The 20,993-nt window shown below is 41.7% G+C and overlaps 1 protein-coding gene across 1 annotated transcript in view; it reads left to right on the forward strand.

The window, feature by feature from the left end:
• The window catches only part of LOC127649309 (alanine aminotransferase 2-like), a 33,076-nt gene extending 12,334 nt beyond the window's left edge, over window positions 1-20,742 (forward strand). Inside the window, exons 3-12 of the mRNA XM_052134362.1 lie at window positions 4,048-4,137; window positions 4,480-4,588; window positions 5,546-5,679; window positions 13,721-13,964; window positions 14,250-14,329; window positions 14,512-14,648; window positions 15,042-15,216; window positions 16,930-17,085; window positions 17,197-17,309; window positions 18,350-20,742. Of these exons, the coding sequence (XP_051990322.1) occupies window positions 4,048-4,137; window positions 4,480-4,588; window positions 5,546-5,679; window positions 13,721-13,964; window positions 14,250-14,329; window positions 14,512-14,648; window positions 15,042-15,216; window positions 16,930-17,085; window positions 17,197-17,309; window positions 18,350-18,440 (1,329 nt within the window). The 3' untranslated portion in view covers window positions 18,441-20,742. The remainder of the gene's footprint in view (window positions 1-4,047; window positions 4,138-4,479; window positions 4,589-5,545; window positions 5,680-13,720; window positions 13,965-14,249; window positions 14,330-14,511; window positions 14,649-15,041; window positions 15,217-16,929; window positions 17,086-17,196; window positions 17,310-18,349) is intronic.
• Window positions 20,743-20,993: the final 251 nt, after the last annotated feature.

Raw genomic sequence — 20,993 nt, forward strand, 5'->3', positions numbered from 1 at the left:
CTCAGCTTTCTGTTCTTGGCTTACAGAAGTGGAACCCAAAGTGGTCTTCTGCTATTGTAGCCCATCTGCCTCAAGTTTCAACGAGTTGTCGACAGATTTTTTTCCCCATTCTGATGTTCCCGACCCATATCTGAATGATTTTATACATTACACTATTGCCAGATGATTGGCTGATTAAATAATCGCATGAATAAGTAGATGTACAGGTGTACCAAATAAAGTGGCCTGTGAGTGTATATATTCCCAACGAAGTCTAAATGTCATTATGCTACTGTGTTGTGTATGGAAATCGGATTCAAGGAATAAATTCCTGCTGATCAGGTAAGGACATGCTCTAGCTACATTCTTATATGAAGTTTAGATCAGTCGCCTGCCATTTAAGGAATATTTTCAGTCAAAGCAGAGCTTTTTGACACTGGAAGAAATAAAGCTTAACATAATAGTATATAATGACAAATCATTTGTTAAACTCTAATGGATGATATCTCCTGCACATTCATTTAGAAATGTTTTATATGCTTTCACTCCATAAAGTATTATAGTTTATAATTTTTCTAAGCTTGCAGAAGGGTATTGTTGAAAATTCTCAAACACTTCTCAAATGACAATAAAGCAATTGTTTTACTCTGGTAGAACTGTGTATTTGGTCTGTCTTTGCATTAGAGAGGGGGATAAAGTATTGGAAAAACAAGATGTTTGTGTAATGCAATCAGCATGCAGTGAGAGTGACAGGAAGGTTGTTTGTGAGGCTCCAGACGCACACTGTTAAAGTGCTTTTGAACTTGGTAAACAGACAGGCGGACTGAAGGGGACTGAAAAAGCACTGCCATCAGCAGTACTAATGACCCTTGCTGCATGTTTACTTTCCAGATAAGGCAACACTCTATCCTCTGCTGATCAGACAAAGTATGAAGTAGGGTTGCAACGGTATGAGATTTTCACAGTATGATAACCGTCTCAGAAAATATCACGGTTTCACGGTATTACACAATTACTATAATTAGTGAAAACAGAAGGGTTATTTATTTATTTTTATTTTTTTTGAGCAAACACCATTATAATTGAAACTTGAAACCATTTATTTGATTGAAGTATGTGTTACACTTTTAAGAATGATGCGGCGTCCACTGTTGGTACATATGTGTAAGAAAAGTCTCCCTTTTGAAAATAAATAAATAGAAAAAATAAGAAAGCTAACAGAATTATAATAAACCAAATTATAAACATGATAAAAATAATGTAACTATAACATGTTATATAACTAAAGCATGTTAGTTTACATGTTATCATAGCATGTTAAATGAACTACTAAATGAAAAATAACATCAGCTGTGTGAGCTTTTTAAGTAATGTCCTATGATTATTAATAATTAACATATACTGTAGATGCGTGACAGTACAGCCAGACTGCTCTTCTCAGTCCCTTTAACCCAGTGGTTCTCAACTGGTTTTACTTCAGGACAGATTTTACATTGGAAATCAAGTGGCGACCTGCCATAGATTAAACATAACCTGTATTTAATGTATCCTGGGTTGCATTTCCTTTTATGTCGCAGTTTTGTTAATGGTATTCCAATACAAGGACATGCATCAAGTGTCATTATTTTTGTTGATGACAACGAAATCTTCAGGAATTTGTCTCTCCCCCTTTTAAAAATTGAAGAGCATATGAGCCCATTATTATCCTGTTTGTTAACTAATATTAAATATTTATACACATATTACACAGAAGGAAAGGCTCCTCATTACCATGGTCAGTGTGCTAGTCTTAAATAATAATAAATTAATGTATTTATGAAAAATAAATACTAGCTGAAACACATCTTGAAACTTTAACTAAAACTGCCACTGTTGATATAAAATGAGGTCTAATAGATTCTACCTTTTAGATTATTTCATATGAAACTAAAACATTGTCAGAATATAACAGTTTCTTTTACTCATGTAAAATCCTGAAACAAATTTGTAAAGGTGATGTGTGTAATTATTAATATTTTTAACTATTTTGGTAAAGGGGCCACATCGGGCTGTAAGTAGTGCATAGGGGGCCACATTGTATTACTTTTGAGATACAATGATCTGCATTGATTTGGTTTTTGTATATTTTAAGCCCAAAAATATTTGTGTATTTTCTGAAGTGTGTCTGTGACTAGTGAGACTATTCTGCAATTGCCTAAAGTATTATATTGCTCTACAAAGATACTTTTCTATCAGGCATTAAAAAACTGAATAAAGGTAGAGATTATACATTTATTTTGCCATCTCTACTTCCCTGTTACTATATTATTCAGTTTTAATAATAATTAAAAAAAAGAAATTTATAGAACAAAGCTCTGTTTGTCGCAAAGCGGCGAGTTTACTTTTTTTTTTTTCTAAAACATTACCCGTTTACATGCTAAAAGAGTCATGATGCGGGTCTCCTCGGTGGATTGACTTTCAGCACACAACTGAATAACACAGACTGCAGAAATATGATAAATATTTACTGCAAGAGTTAGATTAACATACAGTTGCGAAGGGACTTCAACGTTTTTAAATTGCACAAATAAAAAATACATTTACATATTCGTCTCTGGCTTGCTTTTGCTCGCATTTCAATGATGCCGAGATCTACTTTTCACTGAGAAATCACTGAGAAGGTTTACCTGCAAAATTAGTAGCATCAAACATCACAAGCAACCTCAAGAATGGACACAGAGTAGCCGTATAACACTTTTCCTTGAGCCGGATATTGCACTACAGATCACTAAATTTGTTCAAAGGGGAAAGCGAGACGTACATGTTTGCCAGATTGCACAAAATAAGTATAACATTAGGCGGAATATTTCCAATTTGTGCAAGTATAAATCTCAAACTGGGGGTGTTTTGTCTCTTATCTGGCAACCTTGAGCATGTTAAACACTTGTGGAGACGCGTTAGGTCCCAATGCAAGTTAACTGAAATATCCAATGAAAAATAAAAAAGCTTTTACGATAAATGAGCCGCGGACCCCATTAAACCATGTGGAGGGCCTGATCCAGCCCGTGGGCCCCATTAAACCATGTGGAGGGCCTGATCCAGCCCGTGGGCCCCATTAAACCATGTGGAGGGCCTGATCCGGATCGCGGGCCGTATGTTGCCCATGTCTGCTTTAGCTGTTTGCGAGATTATCATTAAATCTATGTCGGCAGTCCTAAATAGTAGATCACTCGGGCGGCCGCCAAAATATCTTCAATGGGAGAACCATGACATTGCTCTTTCTCTGCTTTCCGCAACCCAGTCCAAATAGACCAGTAGAGAAACACTGCTTTAACTCACACACACACACACTCATGTCAGACCCCCTCGCCTCGCTTCTCTCAGACATTTTCTCCGCTGTGCGTACGTGCGTGTGTGTGTGTGTGTGTGTGTGTGTGTTGCAAGTTGACGAGTCTGACAGGCAGACAAGGAATAAAGGAGATGCGCATGCGCAAGTGAAATTCTCCATTCGGTTGCATTTTTTTCTCAATACTGTAGATAAGCAAATGTACATGGTATGATAACTGTCAATTTTCAAACCGTGGTATACCGTGAAACCGGTATACCGCTGCTACCCTAGTAAGAAGTTAATAAAAACACTGCAACATAGATTATTAGTGGTATTTGCTAAGGCAAGCATCACTATTCCTATTGATCACACTTTGACAAAGTTTTCAAATTTGGTGAGTAATTCATCCCGCACGGTTTTGGCAAATGACATGAACTACACCTCAAATTGTGCGGTTGTTAAGAAGAGGTGTGCTATGACTTTAAGCAATCAGACTTAATAAGAATTAATTAACAGGCAAAACAATCTCAGACATAATGAAGTATCGACCCAAGCCATATATTGGGATGGGAACTTTTGACTTGGACCATTAAGCAACCACCCAGAACACCCTGGAAACCACATTGCAATGCGCATAGCACCTATCCACAAATGCCAAATAGCATATGCTCATTTTGAAGAACTCATTACTTATAACATCTGTGCTAGATGTCATTGCATGCTGTCTAATTTTGTATGTTATGTATTTCACTCCATTACAGGGGGTCAAGAAGCCTTTCAAAGAGGTCATTAAAGCAAATATCGGAGATGCTCATGCTATGGGCCAACGACCAATCACCTTCTTTCGACAGGTAGCTTTCTCCCCTCTCATTTTGCTGACAAGTCATTTCCAGTCAATGAATCTTCCAATGCTTGAAGGTCCAATGCATTTTAAACTGTTCCATGCATTAATCAATGTAAAAACTTTTGCTGAAAAGATTCTCACTTTGGAAATCTTAGTATCACAAAAACTGATTTTCAGTTGTTCCACTTTAAAAGGAACACATACAAATTAAAACATATAGTCATTGCAGTCTGAGCATTAACCAAGTTCTCTTATTTTACCTGTCATGTTATTATTTTTATTTTGTTTTTGAATGCACAGAATTGTTTCCATAGATATTCTGTAGCCTCATAACACGATTGTTTTCAAGGTGATGGCTTTGTGTACTTATCCACAACTGCTTGAGGATAACAAGTTTCCAGAGGATGCTAAAAACCGAGCAAGACGTATTTTGCAGGCATGTGGAGGGAACAGCATAGGTATGTGGACGTTTCAAGCCGTGACAATGGTGCACTGCGATGTGACTTGATATGCTTCATTACAAACTAATTTTAAATAACATTGTTCTAAGTTGTGTATAATTATTATGCATGCTGCTTCTATGACCTCAGTTCAGTCTTGAAAACTCAATTAATACATTTATGGTGTCATAATGACATCTTAGCGGCTGCAAAGCAATTACGTAGATCTGTCACTGCTAGAACATACACATACTGTACATAATATGTTGAGCATGTTAGACATGCTGCTGCTGCACAATTAGACCTACATACAGTTACCTTGAAGCAGCTCTGGACAGGTGGTGCTGGGTAGGTGGGGGGGTTTCAAAAAGAAAACTCTTGTTGCACACTCCAGTGAAACAGAATTACCTGCAAACAACTGAGGGAATTTAAATGTTAGACAAAGAGAAAGCACACAAGTTGATTGGTTATCAGCTTGGACCTATTAGCTTGCACCATGTAGAGTTTCATGACTGAACTTAGAACCGTTTTATTGAGATACTACATGGAATATTTGCACTTTGATTCCATGTTGAGTTTAATTGAATGTTAATATACACAAAAAAGGTGATTAAATTAAGGTGAAAAAAAACAACTTTTAAATAAAGGGTGACCTGTCACAGCTAAAAAATACACTTTCCCATATACATTCATATAACGTTTAACCTAAAATCTTGATGTTGATACAAAAGCAGTCAAATATCAACTTGTTATTTGACTGCCCATAAGCTTTTCATTGCACTTGATAATAAGTGATGATACACTGAACTCTACTCTTACTGTATTAATTGATAACAGCGTATGTTACTCAATATCCCTTAATCTGCTCAGTGATGTTACTGATTAAAAAGCTGTTGTTAGTTTTTGAAACATGTTTTTTGTTTGAGTTTCACACCTCCTCTCTTTGTTCTGTTCCTCCCCTTGCTCTCCCCCTAGGTGCATACACAACAAGTCAGGGCATTGACTGTATAAGACACGACATTGCAAGCTACATCAAACGCAGGGACGGCGGTGTTGCCTCTGACCCTGATAATATCTACCTCACGACAGGGGCCAGTGACGGCATTGTGGTACGTCAAGCAAACTATGAACGCAGTTCTATGTACACTTTTATGTGATTTTTTACATTTTTATTGATTCACACAGAAAACACGAAAAGAAAAACATATATAAATGGAATCAGCATTTAACATTAAACCCACACCTCGACCCCCAACAAACACTCCTGTGGTCACATGAGCAAATACACATAAAAATAAATAAATAAATACAAATATAATAATCACACACATCTACATCTAAACCTCTCTCTCAGCTACCTCTCCCCGAGAGCCCTCCAAGAACGCCAAACATTTACCCCATTTCCAAGCAAACAAATCCAAATTTCCCTGTCTACTAATTACCACTTCATCATATGTTGCTACCCTCCCAATGTCCATACACCACTCCTGAAATGGGGGTGCTCCAGATGACTTTCAGCCCCTCAAAATAATCTGTTTGGCAGCCGTCACACTGGTCTGGACCCAATTCTTTGTGTTATTCCCCACATCGATGACCTCCCCATAGCCCAAAACACAGATTCTAGGGCAAAACGAAATCCGAGTGCCCAAAATGTCACATAGAAAACTCTGAACCTTCATCCAAAACCCCAATCAAATAACATGGGCCATGTCTCCATCCTCCAATTGGCATCACCAGCAGGTGGGTGTGTCTGTAAGACCAAACCTATTAAAACTGGAGGGGGTCCGATAGAATCTATGTATAGTCTTGAATTGTATAAGGCACACCCTTGCATCTCTAGATGCAGCCCTGTTTTTAATAATCCTAGCCCACACTCATTCCTCCAATACCAAGTTTAAATCTTTCTCCCATAATCTCTTGATAGAAGTTAAAGCTCCATCCCCCAGACTCTGAAATAGCAGGGAGTATTACACTGATGCCTCATGAACTTTTCCAAAAGCAGTAATCACCGTTCTCAGAGAATCTGCTGCTTTAGGGGGGTGTATTCTACTCCCAAAAATAGAACGGAGCAGGTGACGCAACTGTAAATGCCTAAAAAACGGAGATCTGGGAATCCCAAAATGTTGAACCAAACCTTCAAAAGTTCTCAACACTCCACTTTCATATTGGTCACCGAGTGTAGTAACCCCCCTCACAATCCACTCTGACCAGCAGAAAGGGGAACTTCTCAATACATAATTTAAGGTACAGCTTTATGCTGGAGTTACGGCACTGAATCAGATAACGACTCGGTTACTAACGTAACCTCGGTTCCCTGAGAGGAGGGAACGAGTATTGCGTAAGTAGCTTACGCTATGGGAAAACTCCGTTTCTCGAGAAATATTGAAGTTTTTATGTAAAACGCATTGCAGCTGCACAGCAGACAGCAATGAGCGAGGCAGCTCGGTCATTGGCTGTGCTGCGGCAACTTGCTCGAACCAATGCGGCAACTAACCGAGTCGTTCCCTATCGAGAGGTCTCTCCTATTGCGTATAAGTATCTTACGCTATGGGAACACCATGTAAAATGCCGTGCATGCTGACTTCGTCCTATAAAGCCAGAGGCAGATGCCAGATGCCTATTCCACGAGCCGGCCAACGGCGAGCTACATAATGGGATAGTATAGAGCGCCCTTCCAAGGTGGTCCATGGTGGGGCGCTCATAGTACAAACACAAGCACATATCTTATGTACTGAGTTTTCTATGTACTGATATGCATAAAAAATCCTCTAAGTCGGTCAGAGACGGACCTTATAAGGGAGGAGATAATGCTCAGCATATACATACTCCAGTCCATTCTACAGTCAGGCTGATAGAATGTTGGAATGCAATGAGGGGACCTGTAGGTTATAAAACCTGATAAATGTCGAAGGCGAGGCCCAGCCCGCCGCCGCACAAATATCTTCAATGGGTATCCCACTCGACCACGCCCACGAGGAGGCCATGCTCCTCGTAGAGTGAGCTGTGACGCCTAAGGGGCATTGAAGGCCCTTGGCTTCATAAGCTAGCGCTATAGCATCCACTATCCAGCACGATATTCTTTGCTTTGAGACTGCGAGACCTTTAGTGCGGCCGCCAAAGCATACGAATAATTGTTCCGTCTGTCTGAACGGGGCAGAACGTTCCAAGTATACTCTGAGCGCCCTGACCGGGCAGAGTAAATTAGCGTCGCTTTCATCTGCTGGGGACGATAGCACTGCCAGAGATATCACCTGTACTCTGAAGGGTGTGGAGCGCACTTTAGGAATATACCCGTGCTTTGGCCTAAGGACAACTCTGCAGTCGTTAGGTCCAAATTCCAGGCAAGCAGCGCTTGATGACAGCGCGTGCAGGTCGCCCACTCTCTTGACTGAGGCGAGCGCCAGCAAGAGCGCAGTTTTGAGCGAGAGCTGTTTAAGGTGCACAGTTCGGAGAGGTTCGAACGGGGCACTCTTGAGTGCGTCCAGGACCATGGCCAGGTCCCAGATCGGCACCGAGAGGGGGCGAGGAGGGTTCATCCTCCTAGCGCCTCTTAGGAAACTAATGATTAGGTCGTTTTTCCCTAATGAACGTCCTTTATCAGGATTGTGTGACGCCGCTATGGCAGACACATAGACTTTGAGCATGGAGGGTGTGCGGCCCGCCTCCAGCAGCTCTTGCAAAAAGGCGAGTACACTTGGTATCTCGCACGATTTGGGGTTCAAGCTCTTGGTATCACACCAGTCACTGAAAACTTTCCACTTTTGGGCATATAAGCGCCTCGTAGAGGGCGCTCGCGCCTCAGTGATGGTTCTCAACACTCCACTGGGGAGGTTCTCGGGAACCCGTTGAGGGGCCATGCATGGAGGGCCCACAGATCGGGGCGGGGATGAAGAATCATCCCGTTGGCCTGCCTGAGGAGGTCTAGCCTCAATGGAATCGGCCATGGGGCAGATTGCATCATCTGCATCAGTTCTGGAAACCACGTCTGGTTGTTCCAGAGTGGGGCTACCAGGAGCACTGCACATTTCACTTCCCTGATCCGACTGATGACCTGAGGTAGCATCGCGATTGGGGGAAAAGCATACAAGGGGCGGCTCGGCCAGACTTGGGCGAGCGCGTCCGTGCTCTTTGAGAAGAAAAGGGGGCAGTGCGCCTTTTCTCTGGAGGCGAAGAGGTCGACCTCTGCCTCGCCAAAGGATTGCCATAACCACTGAACCGTCAGGGGGTAGAGAGACCATTTCCTGGGAGAACCTTGTCTCTGGACAGCATGTCCGCTCCCTGGTTCAGGGCGCCTGGCACATGCGCTGCTCTCAGCGAGCGCAGGTGGTGTTGTGACCATAAGATGAGCTCCCTGGCCATAGAGTGCAGGGAGCTCGACCTGAGTCCACCCTGGCGATTTATATATGAAACTACCGTCATGATGTCCGTTCGGACCAGGACGTGTTCGTTTTTCAGGTACGGAAGCAGGGCTCTGAGAGCCAAGGCGACCGCTTTCATTTCCAGACAGTTTATATGTAGACGCTTTTCCGGGTTTGACCAAAAGCCGGAGACAGGCCTGCCCTCGTAAAGGGCCCCCCATCCTATTTTGGAGGCATCTGTCGTGATCATTTTTCTCCGCGTATTTACGCCCAGACTCACGCCGGTTTGATACCAGTTGATGGCTTTCCAGGGCGTCAGGGCTTTTATACAGCCGTGATTCGCTCTGATCAAAAAGTGGCCCGAACGCCACGCGTGAGTGGGGACACGGCTCTTGAGCCAGCGCTGGAGAGAACGCATGTGCAACAATCCTAGCTGGAGTACCGCCGATGCCGAGGCCATGAGACCGAGCATTCTTTGAAATCGTTTGACGGGGGCGTGTGCACCCGTTCTGAATGATGTTGCAAGGCGTCGAATAGAGAGCGCGTGCTCTGATGAGAGGCGCGCTGTCATCTGCACTGAGTCTAGCACTATTCCCAGAAAAGAGATATTCTGGCTGGGGGATAGCACATTCTTTGCAAAATTGATTCTCAGACCCAGGCATTCTAGATGGCTGATAATCCAAGATCTGTGCGTCGTTAACTGACCCTCTGATTGTGCTATGATTAGCCAATTGTCGAGGTAATTCAGTATTCGCACTCCCCGCTGTCTCAGGGGGGAAAGTGAATATTTCGTGAATGTACGGGGGGCCAATGATAGGCCGAATGGTAGTACTGTGTACTGGTATGACTGTCCCTCGAAAGCGAATCTCAGAAAAGGCCTGTGATGAGGCGCTATCGGAATGTGAAAGTAAGCGTCTTTCAAATCCACTGATAGAAACCAATCCCGGGCTGAACTTGCGCGAGGATATGTTTGGTTGTTAACATTCTGAACGAGCGAATCATTAAAGCTTTGTTCAGATGTCTGAGATCTAGGATGGGGCGGAGGCCACCGTCCTTTTTCGGGACGAGAAAATAGCGGCTGTATAAACCCGCCTCGCTCATAGAGGGAGGAACAGTTTCTATAGCGTCCTTCTCTATCAGTTTGAGCACCTCGGTGCGTAGAACATGTGACACATCTTTCCTCACTTTCGTCTCGACCACCGCTGAAAAGCGGGGTGGTCTGCGAGCGAATTGAAGTGAGTAACCGTGTTTTATTATGTTCAAAACCCATTTCGGCATGTCGGGGATTTTTTCCCAGGCTTTTGCTCGCACAGATATGGGCTGAATGCTGGCTGGGGGCGTGTCGCAGTGACGTATGGGCCCCACCGGCAAATTGCCTTGTGCTAACACTGAGTTTACAGCTCTCAGAGGTGCAGGTGCGCGCTGAGCAGCCGTGTTGAGTGCCGAGTGCAGGGGTGCGTGTGAGAGTACAGGCACGCGCGCTATCTCCGAAATGCTTGCAGCATGAGTCGGAGAAATGCTTGAAACTGTATGGACAGAGTTTTCGGGTGGGGGTGCATACATCGTAATAGGCACGCGCGCCATATTCATAAAGCTTCCCGCTCTTAGCGGGGAGTCTCCTGGCTCGCGCATCACATCTGTGATGTTTGCGGCATGAGACAGAGAACTGTTTGAAACTGTATGGGCAGCGCTTATGGGTGGGGGTGCATATACTGTAGTAGGCATGCGCGCCACTTTCATAAAGTCTTCCGCTCGCGGCGGGGTTTTTTTTGGCTATGCATACAGTGTTTGTGTGTAGGGGTGCATGCATGGCAAGCAGGCACGCGCGCTACTTTTATAGTATTTCCCGCTTTTACTGGGGAAGTGTTTATAACTGTGGGAACAGTGCTTGTGTGTAGTGGTGCATACATGACAATAGGCACACGATCTACATTTATGGAGCGTCCAGCTCGAGCTGGGGAAGTATTTGGCACTGTTTGGACAGTATTGATATGTGGGAATACGCACTTTAGTGTGGACACGTGACCCCTTAGTGACACAGGCAGAAAATGTGCTAACACTGAGCTTACAGCTCTCAGAGGCACGGGCGCGCGCTGAGCAGCTGTGTTGAGTGCCGGGTGCAGGGGTGCGTGTGAAATCACAGGCACGCGCGCTATCTCTGTAATGCTCGCAGCATGAGCTGGAGAAATGTTTGAAAACTATATAGACAGTGTTTACGGGTGGGGGTGCATACATTGTAATAGGCACGCGCGCCACTTTCATAAAGCTTCCCGCTCTTAGCGGGGAGTTTCTTGGCTCGCGTGTCGCATCTGTGATGCTCGTGGCATGAGCTAGAGAACTGTCTGGAACTGTATGGGCAGTGCTTATGGGTGGGGGTGCATATACTGTAGTAGGCACGCGCGCCACTTTCATAAAGCCTCCCACTCGCGGCGGGGTTTTTGGCCATGCATACAGTGTTTGTGTGTAGGGGTGCATGCATCACAGCAGGCACGCTCAAACCTTTATAGTATTTCCCGCTTTTACTGGGGAAGTGTGTATAACTGTGGGAACAGTGCTTGTGTGTAGTGGTGCATACATGACAATAGGCACACGATCTACATTTATGGGGCGTCCAGCTCGAGCTGGGGAAGTATTTGGCACTGTTTGGACAGTATTGATATGTGGGAATGCGCATTTTAGTGTGGACACGTGACCCCTTAGTGACACAGGCAGAAAATGTGATTTCTGTGTGTTGCCGTTAAAACGGCGTTTGATTGCAGGTGAGCGAGTTCTGTGACTGGCCCATTGACTGCTGTACAGACATTTCCAGCCACCTGTAAGGGGACTGGGTAATGTTTTACACGTTTTGGAGACGGGAGGCGCCGCCCTGGCTCGCTGCTGCTGCTGAGGCAGTCTCTGGCGGCTCTGTGACGAGCTGGAGAGCTTGGGCAGGAAGTGACGCATAGCCTGCGAATCCTTCCGAGCTTCAGTGAAGCGTTCAGTGAACTCTCTTACCGTTTTAGACAGGATGCGGACGATCTCTGAGTCCATGCTGGTGCCCGTGCTCGTGTCCGCTAATGTCGACGGCGCGGGGTCGAAGGCCGAGCCCGGCCAGTCGTCGGATGCAGCGTCAATGGAAAGGCTGTCATCCTTTTCACCGTCGTCCCCTGACGCGCCGAATGAGACGAGACCCACCGCTCTGTTGGAGGGGTGCTGGTCCGCCTGCATTGAAATGGACTGGCGGCGGGGAGTTCTCGGGTAGTGGTGAAGCACGTGGGGACTGGCCCGGCGTGACGTCACTGAAGTCCGCGTGCTCTGGCGGCCTCCGTGAGTGGCACTTTTTCTTGCGCTGCTCGAACAGAGGGGACGGCAGCACGGTGGTAGCAGGCTCATTCGCGGCGAAGGTGGCAAAGCGAGCGCGCAGCTCGGTGAGGCCCAGGGAGTCACATTCGGGGCATCCGCCTCGAGTGAGAGCAGCTTCTGCGTGGTCAGGTCCCAGGCAGCGAGTGCAAATGATGTGACGATCCCCGTCAGGAAGAGGGCCTCTGCACGAGGCACAGGCTGAAGGCATTTGCAACAACGCCTTGAAAAATTACTCTTTTACTCAATCAAAAAGCGTCGCAGAGGCGAGCGCTTGCAGTAAAAGGATATAGCGATGCACGCCGAATGGCGTAGCAGAAGGCTTCGAAGGCGGCTGAAGGCGCCGGCGTCCTCTTAGCGGTCCTGCTGTAGGCTTTTCGACGGCGGGCGAAAGACTCCAACAATCCGGAGGATCCAGCGAAGAGAAGGTCTTTGCTGAAGGAGATTAAATCTAAAGAACTCTCATGACGGGGCGCCTAATATATAGCCTTAGCCATGCTAATCTTGGCTGGCTCTGAGCGCGCGGGCGCGAAGCGCGCGCTCATTGGTCGCGCGTTCAGAGTCGCCCCGTCATTGGTTCGAGCAAGTTGCCGCAGCACAGCCAATGACCGAGCTGCCTCGCTCATTGCTGTCTGCTGTGCAGCTGCAATGCGTTTTACATAAAGACTTCAATATTTCTCGAGAAACAGAGTTTTCCCATAGCGTAAGCTACTTACGCAATAGGAGAGACCTCTCGATAGGGAACCTTCTTGTTGTTTGTTGTTACCTTCCTTTAGTAACGCCACTGAATCAGATTACTTTTTGAAGTGAAGGTTTGGAATTTACTTTTCGTAATTACTGTTACTTTATCCCAAAAAAAGTAATACACTTTATATATAAATTTATTTATTGGAAAATTAACTGACAAATGGAATTGGAAACCTCTTTCTTTCCCACATTTCCACATAAAAGCCGTACTAACTACTAACCACTAACCCTAAGTGTAGTAAATACTAAAATGTTTGTGAAGTGGGAGGGTTTCTGGTCTCTTGTATTAATCACATTGTATAAAATTAGGCACAATATTATTTGAAGTATTTTAAATGGTATAATTTGTTCTCTGTCTTAACAATGTCATCATTCTTTGAGCATTATGCAAAAAAAAATTTCTTGTGTTTTCCAATAAAAATATCTAAACATCCTTCAAACAAGAAATTTACTTTAAGTAAATCTTATGTAATTTATTATTTAAAATGATAAGATAATAAGACTTGTGTTGTTCAATAAGAGTTTTTTTGTTGTTATAAGTGTAACCCGTGCTAAATTATTTAAAATAATATCATTATTTGACAATGTGGTAAGAATACATTTTAATAAAATAAATATAATTATTAGAATCTCTGAAAACAAGTGCATTTATAATGTTATATACTGATATTTTACTGTGTGTAATTTGTCTTATTTTTTCTCTCAGACCGTGCTGAAGTTGTTGACTGCTGGGGAGGGTCGTACCCGGACAGGGGTGATGATATCCATACCTCAGTACCCTCTTTACTCAGCCGCAATAGCAGAGCTGGGTGCTGTTCAGGTCAATTACTACTTGAATGAGGAGAAGTGCTGGAGTCTAGACATTAGTGAACTTCAGCGCTCTCTACAGGCAGCCCGGGAGCATTGCAACCCTCGTGTACTGTGCATTATCAACCCTGGCAACCCCACAGGTAAACCATTAATTAGTGCCTTTTTACACTAATCTGAATTGATCATCTGTCATGCAGTTCTTTAAATAATGATTAAAAATACACTTATGTATTATGCAATCTATCCAAATCTTAACTTTCCTTTATTTGTATTTAACATTATTTAAATGCAAAAATCTCTATCATTTTGGGAAGACAAGTTAAACCATTCAAACTGTGACTTTACCCTAGCAAAATAATAAGATAATTTCTTATTTCTTATATTCTTAACATTTGCATATCATTTTCCCAATCTTTCTTTAATAGGTCAGGTACAAAGCAGACAGTGTATTGAAGATGTAATCCAATTTGCAACTAAAGAGAACCTCTTCCTAATGGCTGATGAGGTAGATTAAAGCAGGGGTCCTTTGGGGATCATTGTTTACAGCTGAATCATATTATAAACTGATAATATTATATAAAGATTAGTATCATCTTTAGGCATAGATGTGCATATTTCTGCCTGAGATTACAGTTTTAAAGGGATGTGTTTACAAGTTTGGACTTACTGTTTGTGTCTGTTTCTCAGGTGTATCAGGACAATGTGTATGCAGAAGGCTGTAAGTTTCATTCCTTTAAGAAAGTGTTGTTTGAGATGGGCCCAGAGTATTCAAACACTTTGGAGATGGCATCATTCCACTCCACCTCCAAGTGCTACATGGGAGAGTGAGTACACATCATTTGGCTTTATCAATCAACAAAGAATTACACAAACAAATTCATACTGTAGGTGACCATCACCCAAAGCTGGCTTTACACTACAAAGCTGCACAGAAACATTATTTGAAGTGGCATAGATACCATGGAAAGTTGTGTTTACACTGATTTGTTTAGAAAATTTGACACAGAGTAAATGTATTTACACAAAAGGTTGATTTCATCTGGTGAATGCCTTTTATAACTTTCTTTTTGGGCGCTGATGCACTTACATGGTCAACTAGTTAATCTTTTCAACTTCTATATTCACTGATTAATTTAATTATGTAATTTAATGAATTGCACTTTCATCCATTAGAATCCATACAATATATTTTCTTATATGTAAATGCACACTTGCAGGTGTGGTTTCCGAGGGGGATACATGGAGATCATTAACATGGACCCAGAGGTGAAGGCTCAGCTCTCCAAGCTGGTGTCAGTACGTTTGTGCCCGCCTGTGCCTGGACAAGCCCTCATGGACCTGGTGGTCAATCCCCCTCAGCCTGGAGAGGCCTCCCACAACACTTTCATCAAGGTGCTTTCATCTTTACATCCTTTTGCAAATCTTTTCATCTTTTAGGTGTAAGTATCTCTTTGTGAGAGAAAAGTAATGTCAAAGATTGTTTCTTCACATATTTATGACAGACAATATAGAGTGGGGTTCAAAAGTCAGAATCCACTTGTGCAAATGCGTACAGCCTTTATTACAGCCTTTTTTATTTTCCAAAATATCAGTTTTACGATTTGAGTGAAAAGGTGAATTGAAAATGTATATACATTTCAGCATTTTGTTGAATTTAATAAGCCTTTTTTCTTAAATTACAGCATGCACTCCTTAAGAGTGTGCAAAACCTGAAGATCCATATTATTCAGCATGATTTGACAATGTTCCAAAGAGCATCTTATTGTGTTCTTCAATGGAAGCAAGGAAATCTGACCTTTTGTACAAGGAATTAACATGGTCATTGTCACAAATGTGCACATTTTATTAGTGACCTACAAATGGTGCAAAATATTAAATATTTCAGTTACAATTTACAATTAGATTCATTTGTCAACATTAGTTAATGCATTATGTATCATGAACTAACAATAAACACAGATGAGCCAAAACATTAAAACACCTGCCTAATATGCTCTTGGTCCTCCGTGTGCCAACAAAACAGTGCTGACTCACAAAGGCATGGACTCTACAAGATCTCTGAAGGTGTCCTGTGGTATCTGGCACCAAGACATTAGCAGCAGATCCTTCAAGTCCTGTAAGCCATGGATCGGACTTGTTGATCCAGAACATCCCACAGATGCTCAATCGGATTGAGATCTGGGGAACTTGGAGACCAGAGCAACACCTTGAACTCTTCATCATGTTCCTCAAACCATTTCCAAACAATGTGTAACCTCTTGTAACCATCATTACATTTTTCTGTGACACAGACCTTTTGTCGGTTCGGACATCATTCATCTATGATCCTTGGGCACCCAACACCCCGTTGACGGTTTGTCCCTCCTCGGACTACTGTCGATAGGTACTCACCACTGCTAACTGAAAGCAGCCCTCAAGCCTTGCCGTTTCAGAGATGCTCTGACCCAGTCATCTGGCCATAACAATTTGGGCCTTGTCAAAGTTGCTCAGGTCTTTACTCCTGCCCATTTCTCCAGCATTCAACATGTTGACTACGAGAACTGATTGTTTGTTTGCCATCTAATCTACCCAGACCTTGACTTGTGGCCTTGATAGGAGATGATCAACGTTATTTGCTTCATTGTGAGTGGTCATAATGTTTTGGCTCATCTGTGTATTTTTACACGTGTAAGACACTTTTGTTAAAAGCATCTGCTAAATGACTCAATTTAAATGTAACTAATGTTGTTAACCGATGTTAACAAATGGAGCCTTATTGTAACGTGTTACCAATATTTCTTATTAATTATACGTCAAAACATGTCTTCATTTAAATAGTTTTTTTTTTATTATTTATTTATTTGCCGATTTAAATTAGATTTCAGATCCCAGATTTTCAGTGTGGAATCCCAATGTTAAACCCCACTGTATTTGTCCAGGATCAGAGGATCAGTTCCTTTGTCTAACTTGTGGTCAATATGATTGTCAAATGTTTTGTTTACAAAAAGGCCCAAGAAGAAAAATTTGTCTTGGTCCCACGAAAAGTAATCCTCTCATCTAATAGCCTTGGCTAGGATCCAGGTCTTTTTTCAGTCCTCTCTTCTTCTCTCCCTCTGTCTTATGTAGGAGCGAACAGCCGTACTGAGTGCTTTAGCTGAAAAAGCCAAACTGACAGAGGAGATTCTGAATACAGTGCCAGGTATCAGCTGTAACCCTGTGCAGGGAGCCATGTACTCATTCCCACGGATCACTTTACCTGAACGTGCCATCACTGAAGCCAAAGTTCGTGTCCTATGTTTGGTTCACATAGTCAGTCTCTTGTTCATTGCTTGAATTTGTTGCTTATGGAAGTATTCTGTTGTTATTTGTTTCCTTATCTATATGGTATCTCAGACGAAGGGTCAGGAACCAGACATGTTCTACTGCATGACACTTTTGGAGAAAACAGGCATCTGTCTTGTTCCTGGCAGTGGTTTTGGTCAAAGAGATGGCACTTACCATTTTAGGTGTGTATGTGTGCTCTCATGATAGAAAGATCAGATTTTATTCTTGGTTTTTATATATTGTGTGTTCTATGTGTTCTATAGAAGAAGAAAAAAACAGCATATGTAGTTTTTTTCTTCTATAGAACACAAAATGTGACATTTTTAAGAACCTATGTGTTTCTCTTTTTTAATATTTTTTTTCAAAATTCCAATTAAACGTTTTCTTAAAGTCTAAGTGGAAGTTTCACTAATTGACTAGTCCCCACATCATTGCAATGGGCATTAAATCTCTTAGAGTCTAAGACTTAGACGTTCATCCTCTACATTATTAATCTGCTGGCAGGCTGTGGTTATGCACTTTGCCTGCAGCAATTGTGAAGCAGAGTTCATGATCCGCGTCAGGGCACCAGCATCATGCAGCGCTTTGTACTCCACATGAAAAGCACTTGCAGACAAAAACGTCCCATTCTGCATTTTGGTGTTAGTTAAGACTTGGCATGCTTCTGTGGTAATTAAAATATGCCTTACTTAGGCTATTTTCTGTCACAAGTCCCATCTAGGCTTGCTTTGTATAACAAATAGCCTTAAAGGCCTCTTTCCCCATCATTGTGGGGACACATTACAGAGATTCAACTTTTCCAACCAGTTTTATGCTGTTTTAACTGTAAATACGCTAATGGCGATTAAGAAAAATTAACACATAAAAATTTAGTTAATTGCATGCATTAACCCGTTAATTTTGACAACTCTACTTTATTATTGTGACAGATTTGGCATTTTTGACATAGCATACTAGTTGTATGGACTCCTTTTTTCCTACTTTTACATTTGGGGGGTGGACTTTATGTAATTGGTCAGTGCTTGTGTCTCTTGAGGTGATATGTCTAATATTTAAAGAAAATGTTTTGCAAGTCTCATTCAGCAGGGGGCAGTAAGCGCAATTCCAGTTCCACAGGCAGCAAACCACACTTACTGACATTAGACAGCTCAAGATGAAAATGCGGTTCTGTGTTGTCAATAATTAAATGGAAACTTCATCCATTCTTATTTTGTTTCACTAGGATGACCATCCTTCCTTCAACTGACAAACTGAAGATCATGCTTAACAAACTGAAGGAATTTCATCAGAACTTCACCCAGCAGTATTCCTGACCTGCTTCAGAGCCCTCCAGCCACAGCTAACTGACTAAAATATTCTTCTCACTTTGTGCCTTCTTAATATTATGGCAGAATTAGAACCAAATATTCACATGGGTATTGATGGACACTAATCTGCAACCCTGCCACAAGATAATTGATGCCTTTTAGCTGAAGATAAATAAACATTTTCTAGAATCTATCATTATGGACTTGATAGCGCTGATTTTGAATTCAAGAAGTAGAAATAACAACACTGATTCTTATTTTACAATATTTAAATCAATTAAATTACAGCATGTTTTTAGTAAACAGTCCTGAACATTTAAGAGATATTCTTGATGTGGTGTGTGTGTTAGTGTGGTGTGTGACAGTACAATGAAAGTGAGGGAATGGGCATTCGTCAATACATTATTTAGCACTTTTTCCATTCAGTGCTTTGTGTGTATTGTTGTAATTATTAATGCATTCATTATTCAATGTAAGTACAAAAATTCCTGTACATGTACATACCAGATTAACTATATGACAGATACAGTATAAAACAATATACATTAACAATTAGGATTTTGTGTTGTGATGTTTGAATGCTAATTTATGATGAAATGTTCCTGTTAAAGCTCCTCACCACTAGAGGACACACTACCATAGAATTACAAGATCACACTTCATCTTGTTTTTGAATTGATTCCTTGTTTTGTAACGCCTCTCTTTCTTTCTCTCCCACACACACACACATACAGACACATTACTGAGAAGCCCAACTGCTCTATTCTTTATGGTGTCATTTTGTTAATGAGTTAAGGGATATAATGGGATTATGTGTAGTTTGAGAACTTTTCAGAACTTCAAAAAGCTAATGGTGCTCAGTCTCTTAGATTTTTCAACGGAGACATTCTGCAACAGAATGTTTATATTTTACATTTTTGCAGTGTGACATTTAGTAAATGCAATACCACAGTGATTATAGATACGTATGGATTTATATAGAAAATAAAAGATGTTTGATATGGTGTAAGGTAATCCTGCCTTTCATTAAAAAAGTCATTGGCATTGCCTGGTAATTTTGCTCTAGAAAAGGGGTTCTCAACAGTGGCATTCAAAGAATGTCAAGGGGGCCCTTATCAGTAGAGAGGGCAGGCCCGGTTCTAAGGGACATCAAAGCACCCTCAAATGTATAATGTTTGTGCTTTATTGTGTCTTCACTTTAACTATTATCACCCCACTAAATTCTGTCCCACTGTGTTTAAACGCACAACCGCATTTTCATCTTGAGCTGTCTAATGTCAGTAAGTGTGGTTTGCTGCCTGTGCAATTGGAATTGCTCTTACTGCCCCCTGCTGAATGATACTTGCAAAAACATGAAGGTGCTTCCTGCTCGAAATGCTCCAGTTTTAAGAATATTCCTTAATACAGTCTAGGGGGAAAAATTATAACATTCATTTTAGCTTTAACGCATTACGTTGGAGAGCAGATGAGTCTTCTATTTTCCTTATCCTTTCAGAGGGCTGTTTGTGTCGTGGGCTGGCAACTGATAGGAGCTCAAACAAAGACAGTGTGTTCTAGCCCCAGAGTTGTCCTTGAATGTATTATGTTTTTTGTCTTTTGTCTGTTTCTAGAGTTATTGTAATCACATATGTATGTGGGTTGCGTGTGTGAGTAGTGAGTCTCATGGAATGTTCTGTGGATTAGATTGTTGCAAATTGAAAAAGTTATCTCTATAAGTTTTGTTTCTCCTCTCTGGTGTCTCGCAGGTATAAAGCATGCATCCACAGTCATTGAGTTTAGAGGTCGACCGATATTGGTTTTTTCAGGCCGATGCCGATGCTGATCTTTTGAAATCCGGGTCAGCCGATGGCCGATTAATGCTGCCGATTTATTTTGGCCGATATTTGGCCGATATGTGCTTGTTTTTAACCTCTTATTTGAACCTTTTATTTGAAAGATAAAATGTAACACAAATAATTACTTAAGATAGACAACATTTCTCAACAAATACATTTATTGAACACTTGAACAGTCTGCACTTGTACACTTAAATTAAAAATGTATAATGTAAAAACATATTGTATAAACAATGTATAACAAATATATTAAATAAACAAAGCAGGTGTTACGAACTACTCCGAGACACGAAGGTTGAGATCCAAATGCAGCTTTAATTAAGGGGCAATCCAGACACGTAATCCAATATTCAGAGCATCCAAGAGAAGCACAGGCATAACTAGGGATGGGTATCGTTAAGGTTTTAATGGTATTACTATCTTACCGATACTGCTTATTGATCCGGTACTTCAGCTGTATTCTTAACGGTTCTTTTTGTATATATATATATATATATATATATATATATATATATATATAAATTACACAAATATAAACGTTATATAGGCACAGTGATTTAATTTCAGGAAGGTCTACTAGCATTACTGTTCAGGTGTGGTTTAAAAAGAAATCTAATAAAGTAATCAATTGTAAAATAACACTGCATAGTTTATCATAGATAGATTAATGCTCATTAATGCAGAAGTTATTCATTCAAGAGCTGTAAGTGATTTTCTCTTTGAC

The sequence above is a fragment of the Xyrauchen texanus genome, chromosome 9 (assembly GCF_025860055.1).
Source record: "Xyrauchen texanus isolate HMW12.3.18 chromosome 9, RBS_HiC_50CHRs, whole genome shotgun sequence".
In the NCBI taxonomy this organism is placed as follows: Eukaryota; Metazoa; Chordata; class Actinopteri; order Cypriniformes; family Catostomidae; genus Xyrauchen; species Xyrauchen texanus.